Consider the following 21,101-nt stretch of genomic DNA (forward strand, 5'->3'; position numbering starts at 1 on the left):
TCATCAAACCCAAAAGAAGATAACCAATCAAATATAAAAAAATAATCTCAAAAATGAGAGGAGGTAATAATCACTATTCCTTAATATCTCTTAACATCAATGGACTCAATTCCCCAATGAAAAGACATAGACTAACCAACTGGATACTTAACAGGATCCTACATTTTGCAGCATACAGGAAACACACCTCAGTGTCAGAGACAAACACTGCCTTAGAGTAAAAGGCTGGAAGACAATTTTACAAGCAAATGGTCTTAGGAAACAAGCCAGAGAAGCCATTCTAATATCAGATACAATTGACTTTCAACCTAAAGTCATCAAAAGAGACACTGAGGGACACTTCTTGCTGTTCAAAGGAAAAACACACCAAGAAGAACTTTCAATTCTGAACATCTATGCTCCAAATGCAAAGGCACCTTCATTCATAAAAATACTAATGCTCAAAGCACACATTGCACCTAACATAATAATTGTGGGTGACTTCAACACTGTACTTTCCTCAATGGACCGATCAGGAAAACAGAAAATAAACAGAGACAGAGTGAAACTAATTGAACCAATTAGATTTACCAGATATATATAGAACATTTCACCCTAAAGCAAAGAATATACCTTTTTCTCAGCACCTCATGGTACCTTCTCCAAAATCGAACATATAATTGGTCACAAGACAGACCTCAACAAATATAAGAAGATCGAAATAATCCCATGCCTCCTATCAGATCACTATGGAGTAAAAATGGTCTTCAATAGCAACAAAAACAACAAAAAGCCACATACACATGGAAACTGAACAATACTCAATGATACCTTAGTCAAGGAAGAAATAAAGAAATCGAAGACTTTTTAAAATGAAAATGAAGACACAACATACCCAAATCTATGGGACACAATAAAAGCAGTGCTAAGAGGAAAACTCATAGCCCTGAGTGCCTCCAAAAAGAAAATGGAGAGAGCGTACACTAGCAGTTAATGACACACCTGAAAGCCCTGGAGCAAAAAGAAGCAAATTCACCCAGGAGGAGTAGAAGACAGGAAATCATCAAACTCAGGGCTGAAATCAATCAAGTAGAAACTAAGAGAACCATACAAAGAATCAACAAAACCAGGAGCTGGTTCTTTGAGAAAATCAACAAGATAGATAAACCCTTAGCCAGACTAACCAAAGGGCACAGAGACCCAGATTAACAAAATTAGAAATGAAAAGGGAGATATAACAACAGAAACTGAGGAAATTCAAAAAATCATCAGATCTTACTACCAAAGTCTATACTCAACACAACTGGAGAATCTGGAGGATATGGACAATTTCCTAGACAGATAGCAAATACCTAAATTAAATCAGGATCAAATAGGTCATCTAAACAGGCCCATAACCCCTAAAGAAATAAAAGGGGTCATAGAAAGTCTCCTAACCAAAAAAAGCACGGGACCAGATGGCTTCAGTGCAGAATTCTATCATACCTTCAAAGAAGTCCTAACACCAATACTCTTCAAACTGTTCCACAAAATAGAAACAGAAGGGACACTACCCAACTCGTTCTACGAAGCCACAATTACACTGATACCAAAACCACACAAAGATCCAACAAAGAAAGAGAACTTCAGGCCAATTTCCCTTATGAATATTGATGCAAAAATACTCAATAAAATTCTTGCCAACCGATTCGAAGAACACATCAAAACGATCATCCACCATGATCAAATGATGGATGCAGGGGTGGTTCAATATAAGGAAATCCATCAATGCAATCCACTACATAAAAAATTAAAAAAAAAAACCATATGATCATTTCATTAGATGCTGAAAAGGCATTTGACAAAATTCAGCATCCTTTCATGCTAAAAGTCTTGGAAAGAGCAGGAATTCAAGGCCCATACCTAAACATAGTTAAAGCAATATACAGAAAACTGGTAGCCAGCATCAAACTAAATGGAGAGAAACTTGAAGTAATCCCAATAAAATCAGGGACTAGACAAGGCTGCACTCTTTCTCCATATCTTTTCAATATAGTACTTGAAGTCCTAGCTAGAGCAATTAGACAACATAAGGTGGTCAAAGGGATACAAATTGGAAAGGAAGACGTCAAACTATCACTATTTGCAGATGACATGATAGTATACTTAAGTGACCCAAAAAACTCCACCAGAGAACTCCTACACCTGATAAACAACTTCAGCAAAGTGGCCGGTTATAAAATCAATTCAAGCAAATCAGTTGCCTTCCTATACTCAAAGGATAAGGAAGCTGAGAAAGAAGTTAGGGAAATGACACCCTTCACAATAGCCACAAACAATATGAAGTATCTTGGTGTGACTCTAACCAAACAAGGGAAAGATCTATACGACAAGAACTTCAGGTCACTGAAGAAGGAAATTGAAGACCTCAGAAAATGGAAAAATCTGCCATGCTCGTGGATTGGCAGGTTTAATATAGTTAAAATGGGCATCTTGCCAAAAGCAATCTACAGATTCAATTCAATCCCCATAAAAATCCCAACTCAGTTCTTCACAGAGTTAGAAAAAGCAATTCTCAAATTCATCAGGAATAACAAAAAACCCAGGATAGCTAAAACTATTCTCCATAGTAAAAGAACTTCTGGGAGAATTAGTATCCCAGACCTCAAGCAATACTACAGAGCAATTCTTAGGCAAATGGATGGAGCTGGAGAACATCATACTAAGTGAGGTAACCCAGTCTCAAAAGATCAATCATGGTATGCACTCACTAATAAGTGGATATTAGCCTGGAAAACTGGAATACTCAAAACATAATCCACACATCAAATGAGGTACAAGAAGAACAGAGGAATGGCCCCTCCTTCTGGAAAGACTCAGTGTAGCAGTGTAGGAGAATACCAGAACAGGGAAGTGGGAAGGGGTTGGTGGGAGAACAGGGGGGAGGGAAGGAGGCTTATGTGACTTTCGGGGAGTGGGAGCGGGGCCAGAAAAGGGGAAATCATTTGAAATGTAAATAAAAAATATATCAGAAAAAAACTGCATGGTATTTGCACAGGACAGGCAAGTAGACCAATGGAATAGAACTGAAGACCCAGAAATGAATCCACACACCTATGGTCACTTGATCTTCAACAAAGGAGTTGAAAACATCCAGTGGAAAAAAGATAGCCTTTTCAACAAATGGTGCTGGTTCAACTGGAGGTCAGCATGCAGAAGAATGCGAATTAATCCATTCTTATCTCCTTGTACTAAGCTCAACTCCAAGGGGATCAAGGACTTCCACATAAAACCAGTCACACTGAAACTAATAGAAAAGAAACTGGGGAAAACCCTTGAGGACATAGGCTCAGGGGAAATGTTCCTGAACAGAACACCTATAGCTTATGCTCTAAGATCAAGAATTGACAAATGGGATCTCATAAAAATACAAAGTTTCTGTAAGTTAAAGGACACCATCAAAAGGACAAATCGGCAACCAACAAATTGGGAAAAGATCTTCACCAACCCTACATCAGATAGAGGGCTAATATCTAATATATACAAAGAACTCAAGAAGTTAGACCCCAGGGAACCAAATAACCCTATTAAAAATGGGGTACAGACCTAAACAAATTATTTTCACCTGAATAAATTCAGATGGCCGAGAGGCACCTTAAGAAATGCTCAACATCATTAGCCATTAGGGAAATGCAAATCAAAACAACCCTGAGATTTCACCTCATACCAGTCAGAATGGCTAAGGTTAAAAACTCAGGAGACAGCAGGTGTTGGCAAGGATATTGGAGAAAGAGGAACACTCCTTCACTGCTAGTGGGATTATAAGATGGTTCAACCACTATGGAAATCAGTCTGGCCGTTCCTAAGAAAACTGGACATAACACTTCAGGAGGACCCTGCTATACCTCTCATGGGCATATACCCAGAGGATTCCCCAGCATGCAGTAAGGACACATGTTCCACTATGTTCATAGCAGCCTTATTTATAATAGCCAGAAGCTGGAAAGAACTCAGATATCCCTTAATGGAGGAATGGATACAGAAAATGTGGTATATTTACACAATGGAGTACTATTTAGCAATTTAAAAAATGAATTCATGAATTTTTTAGGCAAATTGATGGAACTGGAAAATATCATCCTAAGCGAGGTAACACAATCACCAAGGAATACACATGGAATGCAATCATTGATAAGTGGATATTAATTAGCTCTGAAGCTCTGAATACTGAAGATACAATTAGCATATCAAATGATTCCCATGAAGAAGGAAGAAGAGGGCCTAATCCTGGAAAGGCTTGATCCAGCATTGTAGGGGAGTACCAGGACAGAGAAAAGGGAAGGGGAAAGACAGGAGAATGGATGGAGAGAAGAGGACTTATGGGACATATGAGGGGGAGGGGGGGAGACCGGGAAAGGGGAAGGCTTTTGGATTGTAAACAAAGAATATAGAAAAAAAAATATATATATATATATATGAAAGAAAGAAAAATAGAGCATGCTGTGATTGATTGCAGAAAATTGGTTTATACCATTACTTTATGCTCATGGTTTATTACCTGCCAGTGAACTACAGAGATTCTTAGATTCATAAGGAAGCTGAAATGCACACTGAAGGAATATAAACTTAAGGGAGTTAAAATGTTAACTTACGTGGTCCCAAGAGGAAATAATCTTAAGACAGAACAAATTAGTTGTGATATGGTTTAAATGAAAACTCATAGTTAACTGTTACTCAGTTAAGAAAGATGGTCAGGTCTTGGGAGAGATGACTGCAAAGGGATATGCTCCTGTGGGCTACGTAGACTGAAGCTAACTGTAGACAGAGAAAATGTACATGTGTATGTGTAGCAGTACAAATAGAGGCTAATATTGGAGGTGTGCATGCCAGCAGCGGGGTGCAGGGATGTCCCTGACAGAACAATGACAACCAAATGGGCAGTGCTGGGGAGGTGATTGAGATGTCTTAGGGTTAGGATATGAGGAGCCAAAAAAAAGTCCTTACCAGAGATTTCTAATTACTGTTGAATTACACTGGAGGAGTCGTGTACTGAGTGGAACCACACAGAACAGCAGACAAGCCCTGCTCGTGTGCCACTGAGAGGCTTCGATGTGTAGTCCTAATAAACTGGCAATGCCAGCACTGGTGCAACATAGATAACTGATACAACTGTGATTTAGGCAGTGACTAAGGTGAGAAACTTCTGTTCTGTTACTTATAATCAATAGAAGACATTGATTAGGAACCAAAAGCTGTCTAAATAATATAATAATGTCTATAAAACCACTAGTATATAAAAAACATGATTCATATCTAACAACTCACATGTCTTTTCAGGTATAAAGGCCAGTAAAGTCCTGCTTTTATACCTTTTTAAAGGTATAAAAAGTTGACTGAGAGATGCTAAGTCAGCCTAATTATAGTTAATAATACCTTGGAAACAAATCTTAGCTTGAACTCCTTGAAACATTCCGAGCAGATATTGCAAAAGTTGAGAACAATTTTTGATTTCACTTCCTTCCACTTAAGATGTCTGTCTCTAAATTTATAAGAATACTATAAATCTAGCCAAACCACAAATTAGCATTTCTCTTTAATTTTGTAGTGTAATAGTCTGAAAACCTTTACATTTTGAAAGTGTGAGATGTGAATTCATCATAGCAATTTTAATTTTTAGCAAGTACAATGTTCCTAAGGCCATGTTTTGTCCTCTTGACTTTACACTTTACGTGACCCTGATCATGAGTGTTAGAGTTGGCCAAAGATGGTGTTACATTTTGATTTTTCATTTTCACTGTCTTCTAGAACAATCAGGGCTTGTTGTTTGCTTCGCTTTTGAGAGGGACTCACTGGCTCAGACTGTCCTGCAAGTTGTTCACTCTGTAGTAGATACTTATTACATATTCGAGGGGAAACAAGACCGGGGGGTGGGGGGTGCTGGTTACATGCAGAATTTCTACCTGGAGACAAACCACATAACTGCTGCTTGAAGAATGTGTACATTCATTAGCATTGGTAAAATTATGGAACTGAGGTAGAAAGGACTGGAGAGGATGTTCTGCTTAAACATGGTTCTTAGATTATATGGTAACAAACAGAAGTTTCCAACTTACCAAAAGGTGTGTACCAGGAAGGAAGAGTGAACCAAATAAATGACTTAAGAATATAATATAAAGGGCCACGAAAGGTGAGCGTGTGTGACGCCCTTTAAGATTGACTGTGGAGGGCACTGATAACATTGCCTAACTGTGAGGATAGAATAGAAACAATGAGACCATGAGTGTAGCTGGCAGCTTAGGCTTAGTAGTATCTGTAGCTGAGGCTGACTTTGTATTTATTGTACTCCAGGCCCTGTTTGACATGGTTGCCACAATCCGTGTGGTAGATACTTGCTTAGAAATATTGTGAGGTCGAGATCCCAAGAGCACACAGCAAGTGGCAAAGTTTGGATGCCAGCTCAGGGTAACTGCCTTCAGCTGCATGTTCCTATTAATTACATCATCTGTTTGTTCTTTAATAGAGAAGATAAAACATTAAAGGAAATATAATTCAAATATTTAAGAAACATTAAAATAAGACACAGAGTCATAAAGTGTGTGTATGTGTATATTGAAATACCTTTTTGTTTGTAAAAAGGAATTGAATGCTCTTCAGCCTAAAGAAAGCTTTCGCCTGTGGCTCACTGCAGAAGTTCATCCCAACTTTACCCCCATATTACTCCAGTCAAGTCTGAAGATAACATATGAGGTAAGAGGTTTCAAAGTCTCATTCTTACGTATAGAAGGACATTTTTATATATACATATATATATGTATATATATATATATATATATGTACATATAAAGGTATATATATATATACACATACACACACATATATATTGCCTTTATTATTCAAAACTATAAAAACATACTTTTAAAAGTTATGAGATACAAATTATATAATAGCATGAGATATAGAAAAAGATTTTAATATTATTTCCAAAAAATAGAAAAGAAGCCAAACTCCACAGTAGAAAATTTACCATCTTAACTATTTTCTGGATCATGTGTTGACTCTGTTTGTAATGTTCTGAAGAACCATTATGTTGTTTCCCACAGTACTTTCATAGACATTAGATTCTCACTCACAGTGCTACAGTTCTATGCATCTCTGCCAGCATCTATTTTTAATAAACTCATGGTGGTCATCCTGATCAATGTTAGCTAATAAATCTTTGAGTGTTTGATCTGGATTTCCATGATGATGAGTAGTATTTGTTATTGTCTCATGCTTCTTGAATCTTTGTGGCTATTCTATGGAGAAATGTCTAAGGCATTTTCTTTTCTCCTAGTGACTGTCTAATTTTGTTGTAGAGATCTATAACCACATTTACTTATTCATATTCACCAAACTTCAGTCACAAGCAGATCCATCATATACTTCATATGTGAAATTATGTTTATTTTTAAAAGATAATCCGTAACTTCTTAGTCATCATGCTAGGTTGAATTAAAGTTAAAAATAACATTAAAGGAAATTTTCCATTCATTTTGTACCTCTCTCGTGTTAGCATTTAGTATCACATTGTTTAGTTTAATAAACAAGAACATTTTAATGATTCTGTGAAATGTACTTGGCTATTTTTAATACATTTGGTGAAATAGCTATTTAATTTTAAAAATATTATGGATTTGCAAAAAATATGAATTATTTGGTGTAAGTTGTAAGGCTAGCTTTATTTCTGTACACTTTGAAGTAACAGAAAACTACACTGGGATTTTGGAGAAAAAGTTTCTTCATTAAGAAGAAAGTATGTTGATGAAGTTTGACCTCATCAATATGTATTTATAATGTATTAAACAATAAGAAATCTGTTCATATTCTCTTCTTGTAGTCACCTCCAGGTTTGAAGAAGAATTTGATGCGCACTTATGAGTCTTGGACTCCTGAGCAAATTAGCAAAAGAGATAACATACACCGAGCTCATGCTCTATTCAGCTTAGCATGGTTCCATGCTGCCTGTCAGGAACGAAGAAATTATATTCCACAGGTAATTGTAAGCAAATTATAATATAACAAAGCTTTACATTTATTAATTTATGTATATTATTTGGTACTTAAAGGTATGGTCATGTCATAATTTGGTTTATGACTCTAAATTTGTTTCTAATTCAGTGATTTTCTGCTAATTTTCCACACTGTGTTATGTATAGGTTATGTGCTTCATATGCCATTGAGTTACTGATGACCGCCAGCATGACCCAGTCAGTGAGCATCAGATGCCACTCTAGCACTGTATCTTAAGAGATACCTGAACTTCAAAACTCAAACCTCCATGGCTGTTTCCCTCAGGACAGCCTTAGTAAAAGGCCTTGACACCACTCAGCTCTCTCAAGCTAGCCTTCTAGGAAGTGTTCTTGGTGGACCCTCAGCTCACTTTTCTCCTCAATCCATTATCAACTTCTGTTTTGCTTCAAAACATAATTGCAACTTATGTAGCCTGAGTTGGTAGGCAGCTTAATTAAAGTATTATGGCTTTCGTCTCTTGATTACATGATAATCCTTTCCCAGTCTGCTATTCTTTCAGGGTTGTATTCTGCAGACATCAAACCATTCTATAGTGTTCTTCTTGGGTATTTCGATTTGTATTACAATCTAGTTCCAACAGGTTATTATCTTGCAGAATTTTTCAAATATATTTACTTTCTATCCATTATCTGCTTTACCCATGGACTGACTGTCCTTATCTCCTATATTGGATCAGATCTTTCTAATATATGTAACAAGTCTATTTCTTACTGTCAAACTTATATAGATGAGTTTTACATGTTACCTGTACATTTTTGTGGGAGCTACATGGAATTAGATTAGTGTTTGGGTTTATTCTTACATGCTTAGAATCTTATTTACATTTCAAATCTTGTACCCCTTCCTCTCTCCCCTCAGCCAACCTCCTCCCCATTCCCCTTTGCCTCTAAGAGGGTACTCCCACTCCCAGTACCCCCCCTTCCTTAGGGCAGTATGCCTCCCCTCCCACTGATAAGGCCATCCTTATCTATACATATACACTCTTTGGTTGGTAGTTTAGTCCCTGGGAGCTCTGTGGGGACCAGTTAGTTGATGTTGTTGTTCTTCATATGGGGTTGCAATCTCCTTCAGCTCCTTCATTCCTTCTCCTAACTCTTCTATTCAGGGTCCCCAGGCTCAGTCCAATGGTTAGCTCTGAGTATCTGTACCTGACTTAGGTGCTGGTAGAATCTCTCAGTGGATAGCAATACCTGGTTCCTGTCTGCAAGCACTTCTTGTCATCAGCAATAGTGTGTGTGTATGTGTGGGGGGGGCTTGGTATCTACAGATGGCATGGATTGTAAGGTGGGATGGTCTCTGGATGGCCCTTTCCTTCATCTCTGCTTATTTTTTGTCCCTGTATTTCCTTTAGACAGGAACAATTCTTGGTTAAAATTTTTGAGATGGGTGGGTGGCCCCATTCCTCTACTGGGGGTAATGTCTATCTACTGGAGGTGGTCTCTTCAGGTTCTGTCTTCCCACTATTGGGTATTTCACCTAATGTCATCCCCATTGGGTCCTGGGAACCTCTCACATCCCTGGCATCTGGGACTTTCTACTGGTCCCCCTCATCCCCCATTCCTCACTTGCCTTATTTCTACTTGCCTCACAGCTACTTATTTCTATGCATTCTCCTGGCCCTCTACACTTCTCTCCTGTCTCTTACCATACCTGGTCCTGCCTTCCCTTATTTTTCCCTCCCCTTCCCTCTCCTATCCAGGTCTCTCACTCTCTCTGCCTCCTGTGTTTATTTTGTTTCCTTTTCTAAGTGGGATTGAAGCATCCACACTTTGGCCTTCCTTCTTGTTAAGCTTCTTGAGGTCTATATCGTGGTTGTATCTTGAGTTGTATTGTGGATATTCTGAGCTTTGGGACTAATACCCAATTATCAGTGAGTATGTAACATTTATGAAAATGAAGACAAACTTGAAGCAAACTCACTAAAATCAGGGACAATACAATGCTGCCCACTCTCTGCCTGTTTTTTGAATATAGTACTTGAAGTTCTAGCTAGAGCAAATAGACAACAAAAGAAGGTCAAAAGGACACAAATTAGAATGGAAGAAGTCAAGGTATCACTGTTTGTAGATGATATGATAGTATACATAATAAACCAAAAAAATTCTACTAGAGAACTCCTACATCTGATAAATACCTTCAGCAAAGTGGTTGAATATAAAATTAACTCTAATGTATCAGTAGCCTTTCTCTACACAAAGGATAAATGTGTTGAGAAAGAAATTAGGGAAACAACACCCTTCACAGTAGTTACAAATAATATAAAATTTCTTCCTGTAATTCTAATCAAGTGGAAGATATTTATGACAAGAACTTCAAGATTGATAAGAAAGAAATCAAAGAAGACCTCAGTTGGGAATATCTGCCATGCTCATGGATTGGCAGGTTTAACATAGTAAAAATAGCCAACTTTCCTAAAGCAATCTACAGATTCAATGCAATCCCCATCAAAATTCCAACTCACTTCTTCACTGAGATAGAAAGAGTAATTCTGAAATTAATCTGGAATAGCAAAAAACCCAGGATAGCAAAAGCTTTTCTCAACAATAAGAAAACTTCTGAGAGAATCACCATTCTTGTCCTCAAGCTATACTACAGGGCAATAGTGATGAAAACTGCATGCTATTGATTCAGAGACAGTTAGATCAGTGGAATAGAATTGAAGACCCAGAAATAAACCCACACCCCTATGGTCACTTGATCTTTGACAAAGAGGGCAAAACCATACAGTAAAAAAAAAAAAAAAAAAAAAAAAGAAAGAAAAGAAAAAGAAAAAAAAAAGAAAGAAAGCATTTTTAGCAGATGGTGCTCATTCACGTGGCAGTCAGCATGCAGAAGGATGCAAATTGGTCCATATTTATCTCCTTGTCTCCTTGTACAAACCTCAAGTCCAAGTGGATCAGGGACTTCCTCATAAAACCAGATTCACTGACTCTAATAGAAGAGAAATTGGGAAAGAGCCTTGAACCCATTGGTACAGGGGGAAATTTTCCTGAACAGAACACCAAAGGCAAAGGCTCTAAGATTAAATATAGATAAATGGGATCTCATGAAAGTAGAAAGCTTCTATAAGGCAAAGGACACTGTCAATAGGACAAAACAGCAACCCACAGAATTGGAAAAGATCTTTATCCACCCCACACCTGAAAGAACTACAAAAGGGGGTGCAGAGCTAAACAAAGAATTCTTGACTGAGGAATCTGGAATGGCCTAGAAGCACCTAAAAGATTTAACATCCTTTGTCATCAGGGAAATGCAAATCAAAATGACCCTGAGATTCTACCTTATACCCATCAGAATGGCTAAGATCAAGAACTCAGGTGACAGCAGATGGTGGTAAGGATGTGGAGAAAGAGGAACACTCTTCCACTGCTGGTGGGACTGCAAGCTGGAACAACCACTTTGGAAATCAATCTGGCAGTTCCTCAGAAGACTAGACATAATTCTACCTGAAGACCCAGCTATACCACTGCTAGGCATATACACAAAAGATGTTCCAACATATAACAAGGACACATACTCCACTGTGTTCATAGCAGCTTTATTTATAATAGCCAGAAGCTGGAAAGAACCCAGATGTTCCTAAACAGAAGAATTGATACAGAAAATAATAATGTTCATTTACACAATGCAATACTACTCAGCTATTAAAAACAAAGACATCCTGAATTTTGTAGGCAAATGGATAGAACTAGAAAATATCAACCTGAGTGAGGTAACCTAGATCCAAAATAAATACTTTTGTGTGATTAATCAATTCTGATACATTTCTAAATACTAACTCTATCCAAATTTTTAAAATTTTAGTTTAAAGTTATTTTATTATGTAATTAATGTAGGTAATGAAAATGCCATAGAAATTAATATTTTTACATTGTTTTTGTTTTAGGAATGTCTTTTTATAAACATTGCTGTTTGGTAACTCTTTTGGGTATATAATATAAATGAATGTTCAGTAACAACATAATGCTTTTGGGACTTTTTTGGCATTAGTTGTGTTTTCATGTTTGTGGGGAAAATATGCATAAAGGTATAAGAGATATATTAATGTACATATGTTATTCAGATAAAAAATGTACTACATCAGTTTGTACTCAGACTCTACTGATGTACATTAGTGATAAAAACAAAAGTAGAATTACAAAGCCATGTTTCTGTGGTCAATGCATTGATTTCTAAAGGCTTTATTTTTTAGTATAGTGAATGCTTTTCTTAAATTTAGGAGGTGGTGATATATAGACATCTGCCTTTGATTGCACTGTATCTTACATTTGTTCTAACAGGGTTGGACCAAGTTTTACGAATTTTCCTTGTCAGATCTTCGGGCTGGGTACCATGTCATTGACAGGCTCTTCGATGGTGAGACTGGACCTGCACTACTTACTGCTCATGGCACGCTGTTACACAAGTGCTTAATTCCTACCACAGATTCTGGGTTACTTTCTCTTTTCTCTACTGTGTGGGTAGCCTAGTTCTGTAAAAGGAGACATAAGTCCTTGTGTCTTGAGGTTTAGAGTAACATTGCTATCAGTTATGGGACTGTCTCTGGATTTTATAGTGGTGAAATAGAAAAATAAAAGTATATTAAATGAACAGCAGTGGCAAATCAGTAATGTGAATGAGACTAACTGGTTATTTGAATATAGTTAAATGTTTATTATATTTACTGAGGAACCAAGTCTTTGTTCCTCAGGCTGTCCTTGCTGCCACGATTACACTGTGTTTCTGCTGCACAATTCAGTAGTGATGTGGGAAAGAGTTTGCTTTCCTGTTTGCTGGTATTTATTTTTGTGCTGTGAGGGATGGACTTGATGCCAGTCATCTGCAGCCCACTCCCGTGCTCCGGGTGTCTCTTCCTTGAATGCAGGTGATTGGCTGTAGACTACAAGAGATAGAAAGCTACTGTGCGAAGTCCTGCTACAGGCTCTCTGTTTAATCAGATTATCTCATGAGCTGCTTGTTTCACCAAACACAGGTCCAGTGTGCTCTGGGCCTACCTATTTGTTTAATAATATACTTTGGACCGCTGTTCTGGAAGAAGTTATATTTGGATCAGGTTTTTCCAAGGGGTTCCAAATTAATTAGGCATTGCTACATAGTTAAAAAACAGGATGGCTTTGTATTCAGAATGCTGTTTGTACTCCAAATTTGTAGGATTCTATGATTTTCTCCTTATGGTGACCCAGATGCCTATATCTCAGCTGTCATATTTATAACTTGATTGTTTTGATAAGTTTAAAATCATTGGAAAGAAAATGTTCACTAAACATGTAGAGATCGTTTACAGACATCACTGAGATACGATAGAATCTCTTGCTGTATCCTAATGGTTAAAGTGACGGTGAGGGCCTGTGCAGTGCTGCGGTCTAGCCTGGGAACCCACAGCAGCTCGTGCTACTGCGTAATGACAAGCCAGATAGAACTCCAGCATGGGCAGAGGAAGTGGTATACAGGCTGTGCGCCTTATTGTGGGGCTATTGGCAGGTGCTTGGGAAGGAAAATCATTCTTTCTTGGAGGATATGGCCACTTATAGGATTCCTGTGCTCTGTACCCAGGCATACATATGCAGCACTGACTGGACTTAGTGGCTTACCAGAAGGGGAAAAGTTAGGGAGGGGCATGCAGGTATGGGAAAGATATAATCATATTTCATTGTATACCTATATGGAATTCTGAATAATGCAAATCTTTTTAAAAGTAAAATTAGTAAAAGTATCTGTTTTTCTCATAGGTACCAAAGATGTACAGTGGGAATTTGTACATGGCTTACTTGAAAATTCTATTTATGGAGGACGTATAGATAACTATTTTGATCTTAGAGTTCTTCAGTCTTACTTGAAGCAATTTTTTAATTCTTCAATAATTGATGTACTAAACCAACGGAACAAGAAAAGCATTTTTCCATATTCTATTTCTCTCCCAAACTCATGCAGCATTTTGGTAGGTAGAAGGAGTGATTTCCCATGCATTTCTTATACCTGCATAGGGTCGAAACTGATTTTTGAATGATAAAATTCATGCAAAAATGGGCAGATGATGGGTGTATACAGCAGTGTCTATTGTTTGTTAAACACATGCTCATTATCTCCAAACACACATCCTCAGTCAGCCACGCCCTGGTTCTGCCTCCTCTTAACTTGTCCTTGGTTCTCAGAAGAGCTTGCACTGGTCTCCAGCAGCCATTGTCTGCGTAAATGAGAAGAGGGAGCCTTGTGTCTCCTCGAGGATTCATTCTTGGGACATGTGACTGTTGCTTGCTACTTAGTGAGCCAGTCTGGGAAGACAAATGCCTCCAACCAGTCTAGATAAAAAGAGATTACATATATGTTGGAATGAATCAAGTGTTTAAATTTCCTGGTTAGATTAGATGCCATGGATGATAACATGCCAGTGTAATCTCAAATACATACATGTTCTTGTGTCTTATAACTGACACTAGAAAGGAACTGGCAGTCACTGAGCTAAAGGACAGAGAATGTCAGAAGACATCACAATCCTGGGCTTCTTATACTCCAGCTGTATACTTCAGGGGCAGATGCAAGAGTGAGACAGAAAGAAAAGAAATGTGTCCTTGCTCAGCAGATACTATGTGAATGCATATATATGTATGCATTCGTATAATATCTAAACGTGACTTACCTCTATGAGAAAAGTTCCCAAGGTTGGACCAAGGAGAATAAACTATTTCTCTATCTGTCCTTGATTTTTATGTAAACTCAGGGATAGATAAGTGTTAGGCTGATGTGGAGGAAGCTTATGAAGTCCCCAGAGGAAATGCTGATTATCAGTGTGTGTCAACACACTATAACAGAAGACAGGAGTGTGGGCAGACTGCGTGGTGACAGACTCACTTGGCCAGCATGGAGCAGTACAGCATGTCTACAGACTACAGGCTTTCTCTAAGTGGTTACTTTGTAAAATAAAACAGCCAGCATTTGTTCAGATATGTAAGTTCTAAAGTCTACTTGTGGGTCTTTTGTATGCTGTAACAAATTATGACTCCCTAAACACGTCACACACAATAGGCAAATCCACTGATATATGTTAGATTGAATCCACTCAAAGTCTCTCTATCTGTAAGGAGTTACAAGAAAATACAATATCAAATAGTTAATACACAGAAGAATATTAGTGACAATACTTCCTATAGATGATCAGGAAAACACTTATAGGAAAAAATGTGAATCCCTATTTAGTAAATCCTGTCTGCAGTTTGTGATTTCCGTGGTTGTACATCTGCCTCTGGTGATGGAACTTTCTTCTTCACTGCAGGACTACCGGGCTGTCATTGAAAAGCTCCCTGAAGACGACAAACCCAGCTTCTTTGGTCTGCCTGCCAACATTGCCCGCTCCGCTCAGCGCATGACCAGTTCTCAGGTGTGACACAGCACGTGCCTCTCAAAAAAACCAAAAATTGCTATTGAGTCTGGAGGAAACAGCATGGTTTCACTATCCAGAATGTTACACGCTTTTATTTACAACTTTTATTTCATTTAATACAAACACTTCACTTATACCTTGTTTTAAAGGTGTCAAATGATTTCATCATGGTATTTTCCTAAAATGAGTAAAATAACACTCTATACTATCAATTTCATTAGAATATTTGATTCATTCGACAGAAAAGTTTTATTATGAACTGAATGTAACTTGTATGAGTGAATGAGTGAGCACCAAATTTAATATTCTATAACATGCAGGATACATATACGTATTCTTCCTTCATGATTGGATATTCTATAACTTGGGTTTTTGAAATCTCAGAGCCAAAGCATGTTGCTAAATGTTAGCTGTCCATCGCCAAGACAAAATGTCCACAGACAGCATAGAGAGCAAGCCCCAGGCTTCACTGACCTCTCAATAAGCCCTTAGCTCTGAGATTAAGCCCTCACACTGAGCCACACTACATAGAAACAACATATCTCTAGGTTCTGTGTAGTTGCCACTTGGTGATTGAAGAGCTCCTGGTTAGTGACCTCACCTGTGTGGAGCTGGTCTCAACACTGTGGATTCAGGAGCTTGTTTACCGGTTATAGACTTTCAGATAAGAGCTGTTACTTTTCCCTTTTAACACATGAGGAAACAGACGCTGAAACTTGTTTGGTATAAGATGTCTAAGATCAAAGAGGTAGAGCTAGAATTTTTATTCAGTTTTTCTGGTTCATTCCTACTTAGAATTTCTCTGGAGTTTTATTTTTGTTTTTAAGGTTATGCAGTGAACTCAGGCATGAGCACTGGTAACCAAACTCAGGTCCTCTGCAACAGGAGGACACTCAGAGCCGCTGAGCTATTTCACTAACCGTGTAATTTCCATATCTTTAATTCTGAGTTATTCCTCGCCATACCCTATAGTGGCTGGCCTTCAGGCATCCGCGTGCTGCTTAGAAACGTGCACGTGGCTTATGCAGAGTGTACACAGAAGGCTCCAACAGCCCTCGAATACTTACATTCATCATCGTTTGTAAGCATTCTAATTAGGAGGCCTTTTGTTATCTAAGTCTCCATGCCTTGCATGGCTCTCAGTGCTCATTCTCCCATCATTAGGAAGCAGTGTGAGCATGCGTACACGAATAGCGTCCTCACAAGTGAGTTCTTCGTCTCTGCTGGTGAAAAAGAGTCGGCAGGTCCTTTTGGTTTTCTTATTCAAAGTGTCCCTGCAGTCAGAGAATGTGCCATCCTCTGTTATACGTGTGCACCCTCCTTATTCCAGCCCATGATTTTTTTTAGGTGTGTGTGCGTGTGTGCATGTGTATCTGGTTGCTTCTCTCTTTCCACTTCCACATGGTTTTCATATATCAAACTCAGGTCACTAACCTGCATGGTAAGCTATGTTACCTGCTGAGCCTGAGCAGTCTTGCTTTCCCCATGTCGTCTTTGTCTGAAGGGTAGCTCCACTGGCTGTTACAGTTTTTCTTAGCATTTGCCATTTTGTGGCATAGGGCTTCTTCTGGGTAATCTGCTAATGTTATGAGAATATATTTAAATAGCACTCAGCACTTTCTTGAAGGTTTAATTATATATAATTAAACATGAAAAACATCACTACATAATGAAACCCAGTGAACCAATGACCAGGAAAAAGACATTGCAATATCTTACATGAATTCATATGAGTCTCTTCCTCTCCCTCTGCATCTCGGATGAAGGACTCATCGAGCCGTCTCTATTTAAAACATGGTTTATAATTTTATGCTCTTCTATGCATGCAATGTTTTCTGATTTTTCTCTCATATACATATGTATATACACACACATACACACATACATATATACACACATATGCAAGCACATACACACATGCGCATGCACACAGACATATGCTAGGAGTTTTTCCCCTAAGGTCCATCAGCATTGTTGTTGGACAAAGTTTCATTGCTACTTTTACTGTGCAATATTTATTGCATTATGTAAATGTTAAGCCGTTTATCTTTTTATTTATTAACAAGTATGTGGGCTGTTCCAGAGTTACTGTTGTTAGAGCAGTGCAACTAAGAACGTTCGTGAATACTTCTGATGTAGACATACACATACCAGAGTTATTCTAGATATAGTAGGGAGTTGAAATAATATGCTTGTTTTTAGGTCATACTTTACTCTCATAAGGCAGTACAGTGGCCACCCCCTCTTGACTGTATCACCTAGACATTTTACATGTCTGGGTTTTTGCTCTCTGGCATGTTAATGAGGCCCTTCCTCTATGAGCACTCTTGCATACTGATGATAGTGGAGCTCTTTTCCCAAGTGAAGGGTAGTTTGGCTTTGCAGTGAGGGCAGAACACAGCAGGGAATCTCAGGGGCTATGAGTGGCTCACTGTGGAGCTATACAGCTTTAGAGAAGAAGAGTCAAGTTAGAAAGCACTTGCAACAGAATGAGGCTTGGAGTGGCAGCAGGTTTTGAGACATGATTCTCACCTGTCAAATCCATGAATAGTCGTAGTCATATAGGTTTTACATGGGTTTCTATGAGACTTGTGCTTCTTGCAGTAAATCAATTGCATTCTTCAGGTATGGCCAGCACAACTCATTCAGCTTGCCAACAGTTCTTAGAGTTGTTTAATAAACATGTTTAAGAGGTCTGAGTATGTACGTGGTATGGATACATCTTGGGGGCACACCTGCTTGAGTAGATGAACCCACAGTTCAGGAACACTCTGAGTCATCACTACCTTGCACTACCTTGCATTGCTCAGATCTTGGAGTTCGCTCCTCACACTGCTTGTAGCAGATCAGACTTTGAGTACTTTGCATGTTGTGAGGTCTAAGACTAAGAGAAATAAGTAGACAGAAGGACATTTTCAGTGTGTTTACTTTGATAATATGGACAGTGATCTATTTATTGCTTTTAAATACAAAGAGAAAATAATCCACTTATAAATCTGATTTTTAAATTTTTTTAGATTATCACCTATTAAGGAATTAAAATGTCTTATCTTCAAATAGGCATTAAGAAAAGGTATAACTTAACCTCTTGCATGGATTTGACTTAATGGTAATGAAAGTAAAGCCTTCTTCATTAAAGAGAACATAATAAAAGCAGAGGGGCTGGTGTACAGACCAGTAATGAAGAGAACTGCTAGTGAAGGGCTCCTCCTGGGTGGGGCATGGGGAGACTGGCAGAAGTGCATGCAGCCAGTTCTCTTAGCTGTGAGTCTTTGCACCAAAGGAGGCACTCGGGCACCATGGCCTCTCGAGTCAGCATTAAGTATACTTTGCAAAAGTATTTGTTTAGAAATACAAATGAATCTGAATTCTCACACACATTACAACTAACTAGCCATAATTAGAAACACAGGAGCAAATGAACACTCTAAGTGATATGACAGGACATCTCACTGGATAGCTGAGGTGTTCTATCATGGGAGGATAGTGTGGAGGAAAGAGGACCAGTAGGACTAGAAAGATGCTGAGGAAACCACAAGTTGACAAGATTAACTATCGCAGGAGATATATATATACCCAAGATAGTAAAATGTAGAACCTGCCTGACTAGTGCATTAGTTTATTAAAAAGGTGTGGTCTCTCTTGAGCAGGATGCCTGGAAAGCCCACCACTTATCCACAGTGAAACAGAAGAACATAATGACATCTCCTCATGGCCCAGGAAGCTTTCTGTATCATTAAGTGATTGATGTCAGGTCTTAATTCCTTAGCATTAACCAGAATGAAGCTCAGAATGTTCGATTCTGTGATGTATAATGAGCAGTCAGCCTGTTACTTAGGTAATGAGACCTAGGCTTGGAAACTGGCTTATTCACTAGCCTTAGTATGAATTTAAACATCTTTTGAAGAGAGATTTAGTTTTTACATTTACTGTGTTAAAATCATGAAAGCTGTACATCTTTTGATCTTGGATGAAATATCTCCAAAATAACCAATATCCTCATGTAGCCTTGCATGTGACTCCCATTTTAAGAGACATTGGCATAGTAAAAACTTAGCCCCTTCATTTTATATATTCTAACATTCAAACAACAAATCTCTAGGTATTTTTGTGTATATACTTTAACTTTTGCATATATAGAAAGATTAATACATCTTTCTATGTGATATCACCTTGAGGAAACTCATGAAGAAAAGACTTTAACTGGATTGAAGCATGTTTACTAAATATTTTATTTGAACTTTATAAAGAAAATAAAAGCATATTACATTATTGAGCTAGTAGATGAGCTACTATCACAGCCATTCCTGCGCTCTTTAACAGAAATGTCTTTGCGTATTTGAATGCCCTTGTTTATTGTTCTCTACTTATAAGAAAATCACCACAGTATTTTTATGTGTGTATGTCATGGTATCTTTCTAGAACAGAAAACATGACCCTATATGGGGGTGGGGGAACGCTAGCCAACATTTCTTTTAAATAGTTTAAAAATGTATTTGTCCTTTTTTCTTTTTTCTTTACATTCTTGTTTTCTGTTGTTTTTAATAAATCTAAAACACAAATAAGTGACGGCAAGTGTTACCAGAGATAGAATGAATGCCAGGTCTCCTGGCTGCCAGTTAGGGACAGTTTGTAGGGAGGCGGTGCTGAGAAATGAAGGGCTCTGTAGAGTTCAGCTTCCGCAAATGCAAATGGCTCTTCTGAGAAACAAAGGCAGCCAAGTACTGGCTCTCCACAGTGCTTCCTGACAGGAAATCAATCAAAAGCTCTAGGAGGTGAATCCAGCAGTGTGATATTGTAGCAATTAAGTTGTGCTTTCATTCAGAAAGATTTATAGTCATTATCTTATTACAGATTTACTAAGTAAGGGTATAACTTAGTAAAGTAAATGTGCTACCAAAAAACAAAAAACAGGTTATATCTCTTAAAAACCGTGAAGGTAGTTAGCCTGCTGCAGGCGGTGAAAGTTTAAGACGCTGCTCTGTGAGACATGCACCTGGGTTTCTTGGACTTTGTTTATCTTAGATAAGCCAGATGATAACAGTTTTACTGGTTGACTGGAATATTACAAGGCAAAATTATTGACTAGCCCAGTCATTTTACAGTCACCACCATGCCCATGGTATAGTATTGGTCATGTTCTGGGTCATCTTTAGCAATCATTAAGGAGACAAATGTTTCTAAAATTGGACCCAATAAACATGATTTCATTTAGGAAAGAAAATGCAATTGACTGATTATGATGAAGGCAGCAAAGAAGCTAATCACACTGAAGCTACAGCAGGCACAGCCCAGCAGGGAGGGGTGTTCATCTAGCTTCACTCTCATTAACTGATCAGTACGGATTTCTTTGGGTGTTTGTGTGGATGGAATATTAAAATGAAAACTGAAAATTAAGCATTAGAAATCTACGTAAACTTCTTTACCAGCTAGGAGACACTTGATTTTCTTTATTCTGTGCTGTGTTTTTAAATACACTGTCAGCATTTTGAAATGATAAAATTTAAATCAATCACACTGAAAAGCATTGCAGATTTTAAAATGAACAATAAAGACCAGGAAGATACTAATAATGGTGCAGTTCGCACTTCGTGCATAAAGAAGTAGCCTTCACACAACCGTCACAGTGTTTAATCTTGGACTGCTTTCCGTCAGCTTCTCAGATTTAGGCTTTTTACCTATTTGAATGGATCTA

The 21,101-nt window shown here is 38.1% G+C and overlaps 1 protein-coding gene across 1 annotated transcript in view; it reads left to right on the forward strand.

The window, feature by feature from the left end:
* The window catches only part of Dync2h1 (dynein cytoplasmic 2 heavy chain 1), a 252,371-nt gene that overhangs the window by 191,795 nt on the left and 39,475 nt on the right, over positions 1 to 21,101 (forward strand). The window contains exons 78-82 of the mRNA XM_052189168.1: positions 6,595 to 6,705; positions 7,835 to 7,990; positions 12,309 to 12,384; positions 13,758 to 13,966; positions 15,299 to 15,403. Coding sequence (XP_052045128.1) covers positions 6,595 to 6,705; positions 7,835 to 7,990; positions 12,309 to 12,384; positions 13,758 to 13,966; positions 15,299 to 15,403 — 657 coding nt within the window. The remainder of the gene's footprint in view (positions 1 to 6,594; positions 6,706 to 7,834; positions 7,991 to 12,308; positions 12,385 to 13,757; positions 13,967 to 15,298; positions 15,404 to 21,101) is intronic.

Source organism: Apodemus sylvaticus, chromosome 7 (genome assembly GCF_947179515.1).
Source record: "Apodemus sylvaticus chromosome 7, mApoSyl1.1, whole genome shotgun sequence".
NCBI lineage: Eukaryota > Metazoa > Chordata > Mammalia > Rodentia > Muridae > Apodemus > Apodemus sylvaticus.